A 9736-nucleotide genomic window follows, 5' to 3' on the forward strand; every position below is an offset into this window, starting at 1 on the left:
ATTGCTGTGGTTCTGCAGGAGGAAGAGGATGTCAGGGCCATGTCCCAGCCCATGGGCCAGGCTGCTGCTGGCAGCCCTGCTGAGTGTCAGCCTTCCGGGGAGCACAGGTGAGTCCCCAGTTCTGCTCTGGCCTCGGGACGGAGGCACCACTCAAGGCATCGCTCTCCCTCTCTGCTAGTCAGCAAAGGATCACTGCACACCGCAGGGCTGCGGAAGTCGAAGCTTTGGGCCATCAGCCCTGCACACAGAGAGCCCTGCTGGGCAGCAGGGAGAGGAAAGGAGATGGGCTAGAGACAGGAAGGAGGAGAAAGAGATCATCTTCCCAGAGAGCCAAGACTACCAAAAAAACAACTATGGCGGCCACAGTGAAGCTGAAAGTTTATAGGAATTGGAAGGAGAGACTGCTGACATGTCACCTGCTCCTTGAATGTCCCCAGCTGGCAATTATTTTTCCCTGTCCCCTGAGTACCGTGGTGTGTGCCTGTAGTCCCAGCCACTGGGGAGGTGGGAGGGTTGCTTGAGCCCAGGAGTTCAAGGCTAGCCTGGGCAACACAGCCAGACTTCGTCTCAGAAACATAAAGCTGGTGATACACTTTTACTCCTGGCACCCTGGGAGGCTGAGGCAGGAGGATCACAAGTTCAAGCCTGGCCTGGGCAATTTAGTGACTTACTGAAACCCTGTCTCAAAACAAAAGCTACAAGAGGGCTGGGGATGAAGCTCAGTGTGAAGGCCCTGGGTTCCAGTCCCCAGTGCCATATACACACTCGTGTGCCTGAGCTACATAGCAAGGCTCTGTGTCAACAAAACATAAATAAAGTAATATAAAATGTCCCCATCGGTTAGATCATGTTGATAGCTCGAAACAGGCCATGGTGGGGAACATGGAAGGGCTTTCCCTCCCTCCCTGGGGCAGTTGTTGAACACTGACGAGTACCCCATTGCCAATGCACGCAGTAGACCTCACTGTGATTCTCACTGAACAGAACCAAGGGGAACCCCAATCACCTCTGGGGAAACTGGAGTTTTTCCTCATCGATCTTTTGAGGACCTACAGTGTGCTGAGCCTTGTGCCGTATAGGTGATAAACAGGACAGACACAGACACTTTGAGCCCAGGGGAGGTAGAGGACACACCAGTCCCTTGGCCATTATGCCAGGCAGCACAAGCAAAGGATAGGGTACCCTGGATGCACTCCAGGTTGACCTTGAACTCATGATCGTCCTGCCTCAGCCTACTGAATCCTGGAATTACAGGCATGTGCCACCATGCCTAGATTATTTATCTCTCACTGTTGCTCAGGCTGGTCTTGAATTCCCAATCTCCTGGGAGGGAAGAAGGAGCATCTGAAGGACCTGAGGAGTTAGTAGCAAGGGGGAGAAAGGGGATCCCAGCCAGCAGGTAGCCAGGACCACCGTCTCAGCCGCACCATCCTTCCCTCCGGACTTGAGTGGGAAATCCCAGATTTGGGACCTGGGTTGGCTTGTGCCTAGCTGTGCCATCTGGGACAGGCCATTTTCTCTCTTGTACAACCGGGAAGGGTCCGCTGCCTCTCTCAGGTGAGGGTGCAGGTAGGGAAGGGCATGGTCCCCAGGGAGGCCTCTCCCGGTGAGGCATCTGCCCCCTCTGCCCACAGCCAATCACTGCAGGAGGGCTCAGGTGAAGACCTGCACTGAGTGCATCCGCGTGGACAAGGACTGTGCCTACTGCACAGACGAGGTGAGCCACCGGGGGCTGGACCCAGCTCCTGGAGCCTGACCTGGACACCTAGCTCACCATGCCCCACCTCTGCCTCTGGCCAACCCCACCCTAGCCACCCCTTCAGCCCAGGCCTGGCTCAGGTAGATGTGAAGAACAGGCAATCATCACAAATACCTGGGGGCAGACAGGCACAGCAGTGTACACCTGAAATCCCAGCACTCCGGGAAGCTGACGCAGGAGGAGCTGAAGTTGGAGCCCATTCTGGACAACTTAGCAAAACCCCGTTTCAAATTAAAAAAAAAAAAAAAATTCGGGATCTTGCACTTGTGAGGCAGGTGGCAGAACCACTGAGCTAAATCCCCAGCCCCCCCAAAAAAAAAATTTCTTTTAAGGATTAGGAAGTACCTCACGGTGGCGCATACCTGTACTCCCAGCACTTGGGAGGCTGAGGCAGGAGGACTGCAGTGAGTTTGTGGACAGCCTGAACTACTTAGTGAGACCCTGTCTCAACCCCTGCCCCCTGCCCAAAATCCAAATAAAATCAAAGGGCTAGGAACATAGCTAACTGCAGAGGCCTTGGGTTTGTCCCCAGTACCCCCAGCACCCCCCCACACACACACGCATATACCACAAAATAGAGGGAAAATTGATCCAGGGCTGAGAGAGCCAGGGAATGTCATTGCCTCCACTGCGTCCATCTGCTCCCGGCCAGGTGTTCAAGGAGCGCCGCTGCAACACCCAGGCAGAGCTGCTGGCTGCGGGCTGCAGGCTGGAGAGCATGGTGATCATGGAGAGCAGCTTTGAAATCACAGAGGTACCTGGAACAGATGAGGTCTGGGCCCCCTGTGGTTCCCAGCTACTTGGCACGACTGAGAGGCCCCTCGGGTCTCTGGAGTGACCCCCAGCCAGCTGTCCCTCTCTCCTGGACATAGGAGACCCGGATCGACACCACCCTGCGCCGCAGCCAGGTGTCCCCGCAGGCCCTGAGAGTCCGACTGCGGCCGGGCGAGGAACGGCACTTTGAGCTGGAGGTGTTCGAGCCCCTGGAGAGCCCCGTGGACCTGTACATCCTCATGGACTTCTCCAACTCCATGTCCGATGATCTGGACAACCTCAAGCAGATGGGGCAGAAGCTGGGTATGGCTGGGCCGGGTCCCTGCTTCCCCCTGCATACCTCAGCCCGCCTGGCTGTGACAAGGGGGCACCCACTGCCCTGACACGGGACGTACCAACCCTGCAGTGGAGCAGGCCGAGTCCCCCAGCTGCCCTGATACTTGGTTGACGTATAACTCTGGGTCCCCCGAATCCCATCTCCCTCGTCTGAAAAGGGACAAGGGCTACATGGCCGTCCTCCCATTCTCCCCTGTCATGTCTTTGTGGGGGTGCCGGGGCTCAGCTGGACCCCTTTTCTCCTGCTGATGCCCAGCCACAGTCCTGAGCCAGCTCACCAGCGACTACACTATTGGATTTGGGAAGTTTGTGGACAAAGTCAGCGTCCCTCAGACGGACATGAGGCCTGAGAAGTGAGTGACCTGTCCTGCTGGCTCTGGGGGTTCCCCTCTGGTTGACACGAGTGGTGGGCATTGGAGCCTGTGGCGTCTTCCCCTTCCTGACTCTCTCTCTCTCCCACCTCTGTCCAGGCTGAAGGAGCCCTGGCCCAACAGTGACCCCCCCTTCTCCTTCAAGAACGTCATCAGCCTGACGGAGGACGTGGATGAGTTCCGGGACAAGCTGCAGGGCGAGCGGATCTCGGGCAACCTGGATGCCCCTGAAGGTGGCTTCGATGCCATCCTGCAGACAGCTGTGTGCACGGTGAGGGCCGGGAGGGCCTTGCCAGGCTGAGCCAGGGCGGCTGCTTCATGACAAGTGCATGAGCTGCCCTGGCACCAGGCTCAGAAGCCCCCAAAGCGATGCCCAGTGGCCTGGGGCCCTCATTCCCTAAGACACACTCACACCCTCCGATTGGCCTTCAACTCCAATCCAGGTTTGGTGTTTTTTTTTTGCTTGAAGTACTGAAGATTGACTCAGGGCCTTTTTTTGGTTTGTTTTGGTTTGTTTTGGTTTTTGGTTTTTGGTTTTTTGGTTTTGTTTTGTTTTGTTTGTTTTTTTGTTGTTGTTTTTTGGGTTTGGTTTGTTTTTTGTTTGTTTGTTTGTTTTTTCGGGTTTTTTTTTTTTTTTTTTTTTCGGGTTTTTTTTTTTTTTTTGGTACCGGGTGGTTTTTGGTTTTTGAAACAGGTTTTTGCTATGGAGCTCAGACTGTCTTTGAACTCACTGTGTAGCCCAGGCTGGCCTCAAACACTGATCCTCCTTGCCTCAGCCTCTGGAGTGGTGGGATTATAAGTGCCATCGTGCCCAGCTTTACCCAGGGCCTTTGCACTGAGCTACAGCCCTGGCCGCATTTTTTATTTTTTATTATTTTATTTGAGACAGGGTCTCAGTAAGTTACCCTGGCTGAACACAGACGTGATCTTCCCACCTCAGCCTCCTAAAATGCTGGGATTATAGATATGCACCACCAATCCAGTTTTTGGGTTTTTTTAGTTTTGTTTCGTTTTGTTTTTTGAGACACAAGGTCTCAAAACACTACTACTACTACACACTACACTACTCACTGTGTAGTTGAGACTGACCTGGACCTCACTATGTAGCCCAGGCTGGTCTCGAACTCACAGCGATCCTCCTGCCTCAGCCTCCCAAGTGCTGGGATTACAGGCGCGCGCCACCACACCTGGCTCCAATCCAGCTTTTGATGCGCTGCTAGGAGCTAGGGTCCCCGACTGGAGCAGTTATGGCCTGATTTTATTTTAGTAGAGAGGCAGACGTGGGCCTCTGGAATCTTCTGGCCAGGCTCCCATTCAGTCTCCCAGGTCCCACAGGCTGCCCAGTCTCCAGCTGTGCTGGCAGCTGGAGTGATGGCCATATGTGCAGATAAGTTTTTTTTTTTTTTTCATTTTGAAAATGACATCCATATTGCAGACAATTTAGAAAACAAAGAACAGAAATTGCCTGTAATTTCACCTTCCTGAAGAGCATTCCATCCATATGCTGCCTGCATATTTCGTTCCCTTTGCCTTATTTTATACAGTGGGAGGGGTATTCTGAATCTCTCTCTCTCTCTCCCTCTCCCTCTCCACCTAATACCATTGTAGCATTTTCTCTTATAGTTTTCAGAATCACCCAATATACTTTTTTTTTTTGGTACTGGGGATCAAACTCAGGTCCTTGCACTTGCAAGGCAGGCAGCCGAACCACTGAGCCAAATCCCCAGCCCTCATTACATTATTTATACTTCGGGTTTCTCATAGAAGAGAAACAATTCAATCCTCAACTTTCCGGGTCTGATTTATTTCACTTAGCAATTTGATCTCTGGGTGTCTCCATTTCCTACAGATGGCTCAGACGTGTCCTTTATGAATGAATGGTGCTCCGTTGTATGTGTATAATGCACTTCGCTTTCTCGATCCATTTTGCGGATGGGCCTCTGGGCTGCATGAAGTTGGAGCTTTCTTTGTTGTTGTTGTTGTTGTTGTTGTTGTTGTTGTTGTTGTTGTTGTTGTTTGAGACGGGGTCTCACTATGTAGTTGAGGCTGACCTGGAACTCACTATGTAGCCCAGGCTGGTCCCGAACTCACAGCGATCCTCCTGCCTCAGCCTCCTGAGTGCTGGGATTACAGGCATGCACTACCATGCCCACCTAGTTGGAACTTTCTTGCAGAACGGTTATGGGCTGGGGAGGGGCAGCCTGGCACCCACTGTGAACCCACACCTCGCCCTCCCCTGTTGCCACTTCCCGCTGGGTTTCCCTCTCCCTCTTCCTCTCTCTCTCTCCAGGACCCTGGGGTGCTGGCAGCTTGCTCACCGTCACGCCCTCTTGCCCTCCCCAGAAGGACATCGGTTGGCGCCCTGACAGCACCCACGTGCTGGTGTTCTCCACCGAGTCAGCGTTTCACTACGAGGCCGACGGTGCCAATGTGCTGGCCGGCATCATGAGCCGCAACGACGAGAGGTGCCACCTGGACCCCACAGGCACCTACACCCAGTACAAGACGCAGGACTACCCATCGGTGCCAACCTTGGTGCGCCTGCTCGCCAAGCACAACATCATCCCCATCTTCGCCGTCACCAACTACTCCTACAGCTACTACGAGGTGCTGGCCCGGGCCCCCCGGAGGACAGGGAGCGGGTCCGTGGGGCTTCCCAGGCACCCAGTCTTCCGGCCCACCCTGCCTCCCTCCTTCCCAGGGCTTTCAGCCTTAGAGTGGGTCTTGGGGGGAAGAGCACACACCCACCCCCAACCCGATTTCCAAGCCCCTGGGGGTTAAGAGGGCAGGCTCTGGACACACTGGCAGGGCCCAGGCCTCAGTTCCCCCACCTGTAAAGTGGGAGTGATCCAGACTGATCCCAAGGACGCGAGGCGATGCTTAGCCCGAGACCTGGCATTGTGTCCTGCAGAAACTTCACACATACTTCCCGGTCTCCTCGCTGGGTGTGCTGCAGGAAGACTCTTCCAACATCGTGGACCTGCTGCAGGAGGCCTTCAACGTGAGGGCGAGAGGGGGCAGAGTGGGCGAGGGCCCCGTGGCATGGCTGAGCAATGGGTGTTGGATGGGAAGGAAGGGTCTCTGGCCAGCCCACTGGGAGCCGCACACACCCACGCGTATCCTCCATGTGGGCACCACGGTGGGGGCGGGGCGGGGGTCCCCCAGACCCCTGATCGTTGCCCTCGTGTAGCGCATTCGCTCCAACCTGGATATCCGGGCCCTGGACAGCCCCCGAGGCCTGCGGACCGAGGTCACCTCCAAGATGTTCCAGAAGACAGAGACTGGGTCCTTTCACATCAGGCGAGGGGAAGTGGTACGCTTCTACTGGGCAGCGGGACGGGATGTGGGGGTCAGTACCCTGCGAGGTTGGGGTCTGCATTCACATCCCAAGGGGTCAGCTCCTGGGTGTTCGCAACACAATCCTTGGCTCATCCACACCTACATGGGAGCCAGAGGAGGCTCTTGCCATCCCCACTGTTGTTAAGATGACTGCCTGGAAGGAAGGCGTCCTCAGCCCTAAGGCAGGGCCCTCTGGGAGCGAGATCAGGGACCCCCCCATCCCAGAAGCCTGAAGGTGAGAAACTCCAGGCACCGGCAGCCCCTGGTCTTCGGGCAGGGCCTGCCTTGCTGAAGGCAGGATCCCTTTAGGGAACGTACAGCGTGCAGCTGCGGGCCGTGGAGGACGTGGACGGGACACACGTGTGCCAACTGGCAGGAGAGGACCAGAGAGGCAACATCCACTTGAAGCCCTCCTTCTCCGATGGCCTCTGGATGGACGTGAGCATCATCTGCGACATGTGTGCCTGCGAGCAGGTACGATTCAACCCCACTCGGCGGGCAGGAGTTGCTGACCAAGCGTCCCGGGCTGTCCCGAGGCACAGAGGGCAGCAGAAGTGCCCAGCGGCCTGCTCTGTTCCTGCCATGCACCCCGTTATGGTCTCATTCCAGCATAAAGAGGTACAGTCAGCTCGCTGCAACTACAGAGGAGACTTCATGTGCGGGCACTGTGTGTGCCACGAGGGCTGGTGAGTGGGGGCGGGAACCAGCACCCCAGGAGGGCTCTTGCAGGGTCCTAACCCTGGGTGTACCTTGTATAGGAGGGGTGGGGTGGCAGGTCACAGAAAGGGCCGTGCTGTTGGAAGAATCCAGTTTGAAGCATTTAGGATGATTTTGGGGTTTTTTTTTTGAGATGGTCTCACTATGTAGTTGAGACTGACCTGGAGCTCACTATGTAGCCCTGGCTGGTCTCAAACGCACAGCGATTCTCCTGCCTCAGCCTCCTGAGTGCTGGGATTACAAGCATGCGCCACCAACCCCGGCTTTAGGATGGTTTTGATTTAGGATTTTTTGACTCATGATGGTGCCAAAGCAGTTCACACTGAGGTATTCATTGAGGCTATAGTGTTCACGTTAGGTGTACTAAATGCTTGGTGGATTTATGAGTATTTTCAATTTGCAATGGACTAATTGGGACAGAACCCCATCGTACCTGGATGAGGAGCACCTGTACGTGGGTAGTAGATTACCTCTGGGTATTCCTGAGCCAGGACTGTGACAGGGGTGGCTGCTAGGGATGGGGTTTGGTGTTGAGGTCAGGTGGGGGATTTGCCCACCTTTCTCTCCGTGCCTTTCATAGTTTGAGTTTTTGTTTTTGTTTGTTTGAGACAAGGTCTTACCATGTAGCACAGGTTGGCCTTGAACTCATGGCAATCCTGCCTTAAGTCTCCCGGGTGCTGGGACTACAGGTATGTGCCACCATGTGCGGCCAGTAGGAACTTTTAAAAACACTGGCCAGACTTGGTGGCACACATCTGTAATCACAGCTACTGAGGACTCTGAGGCAGAGGGATCCAACACAGTGAGACCCTGTGTCAGAAACAAACAACAAAGCTGTGAGACACCGAGCAGTCTGTCGTGTTGTGAGGCAGATAAACAGCAAGGAGGGACAGACATTAAGCAGGCTTGGCTCTTTGCTCAGCCCCTGCTGTCTGCCTGCCTTGGACCTGCTTCAGCCCTCCCAGAGCCTCAGTTCTTGTCTGTAAAGTGGGACAGTTAAAAACCCTACACTTCCTCCGAGGCTGAAGGGACATGGCCGGTTCCTCCCTCAGGATTGGCAAGACCTGTAACTGTTCCACTGGTTTGCTGAGTGACACGCAGCCCTGTGTGCGGGAGGGCGAGGACAAGCCATGCTCCGGCCACGGCGAGTGCCAGTGCGGGCGCTGTGTGTGCTACGGTGAAGGCCGCTACGAGGGTCACTTCTGCGAGTATGACAACTTCCAGTGCCCCCGAACCTCCGGGTTCCTCTGCAACGGTGAGCTCACATCCACTGCCAGCGCTGGAGGCTGCAAGGACCTGGGCTGGAAGGGCCAGGCCAAGAGTCAGGGTCCCCACAGCAGGCCATGAGGGGCTCCCTAAGTCCTGCCCTAGCCTGGACCTCCTGTCCTTCCTCTGTGACATCAGTGCCCAAGGTCCCTGCTAGCGCGACAGTTCTCTTACTGGTTTGTTTTTTAATATAGCATTTTCTTTTATGTGGTGTGTATGTGGTGCTGGGGACGGGACCCAAGGCCTCAAGCATGCCGGGCAAGTGCTCTTCCACTGAGCCGCATCCCAAGCCCCTGTTCCTCCTGTTTTTGGGGTGGTTTCTTTTGGGGGGGTTGGGGATTGAACTCGGGACCTTGTGCTTGCCAGGCAGGCAGCAGAACCACTGAGCTACATCCCCAGCCTTCATTCCTCCTGTTTTAAGGCCCTGACTCCCCTGAGGTTCTCTCCAGCATCTCAGATCTGGGCCTGTCTCCCATTTCCCACTGCCTCATGTCATCAGGATGGGGACCACCCAGCTCTACCTGCTGTGGTCAGCGTCACATAGCCAGGCCAGGATTACCAGAGCTGGGCAGGGGCACCACTCACACGAGGAGGAGCATAGAAGAATTGGTAGTTAAAGGGAGAGGATAAATGAAAATCCACTCATCAGACACTTATTAAGCTCCCACTGTCTACTTGCCACCAGAGGTTGAGGCCTTGCCCTTCTACCCTTTCTTTCATTCTTGTTTTTGTCCACCACCATTTCTTTCTTTCTTTCTTTCTTTCTTTCTTTCTTTCTTTCTTTCTTTCTTTCTTTCTTTCTCTTTTTTGGTACTGGGGATCAAACTCGGGACCTTGCACTTGCGAGGCAGGCAGTGCAGCTACAAAGCTAAACCCCCATGTCCTGTCCACCATTTCTTCCCCTTCATCTGTCCATCGCAGAGCATGCTCAGAGAAAGGGAGAAGCGGGCACATCTGGAGAAAGGCAGGCATGTGGTACAAGTGGAAGTACAAGAGATCGGGGCAGGGAGTTGCTCCTGGGGAAGGAAGCAGGGCTGGAGGCAAGAGCTCGGGTTCTACTCCAGGGCAGGACTGTAACCTTTGGACCCAGAGGAGTCATTGACGTTTCAATTTCATTTCCTATTCGTACGTTTATCTTTTCTTTTCTTTTCTTTTTTTTTTTTTTTTTTTTTTT

General features: G+C 54.7%; 1 protein-coding gene across 2 annotated transcripts in view; it reads left to right on the forward strand.

The window, feature by feature from the left end:
* Window positions 1-9736, forward strand: part of Itgb4 (integrin subunit beta 4) — a 29179-nt gene continuing 19443 nt past the window's right edge. For both annotated transcript variants that reach the window (XM_010618408.3, XM_010618409.3), the window contains exons 1-12: window positions 1-107; window positions 1635-1717; window positions 2412-2513; window positions 2632-2836; window positions 3126-3222; window positions 3340-3511; window positions 5584-5847; window positions 6152-6241; window positions 6431-6553; window positions 6889-7053; window positions 7189-7265; window positions 8349-8551. In XM_010618408.3, the coding sequence (XP_010616710.1) occupies window positions 29-107; window positions 1635-1717; window positions 2412-2513; window positions 2632-2836; window positions 3126-3222; window positions 3340-3511; window positions 5584-5847; window positions 6152-6241; window positions 6431-6553; window positions 6889-7053; window positions 7189-7265; window positions 8349-8551 (1660 nt within the window). In that variant the 5' untranslated portion in view covers window positions 1-28. The remainder of the gene's footprint in view (window positions 108-1634; window positions 1718-2411; window positions 2514-2631; window positions 2837-3125; window positions 3223-3339; window positions 3512-5583; window positions 5848-6151; window positions 6242-6430; window positions 6554-6888; window positions 7054-7188; window positions 7266-8348; window positions 8552-9736) is intronic.

The sequence above is a fragment of the Fukomys damarensis genome, unplaced genomic scaffold, assembly GCF_012274545.1.
Source record: "Fukomys damarensis isolate Sample0158 unplaced genomic scaffold, DMR_v1.0_HiC HiC_scaffold_23, whole genome shotgun sequence".
NCBI lineage: Eukaryota > Metazoa > Chordata > Mammalia > Rodentia > Bathyergidae > Fukomys > Fukomys damarensis.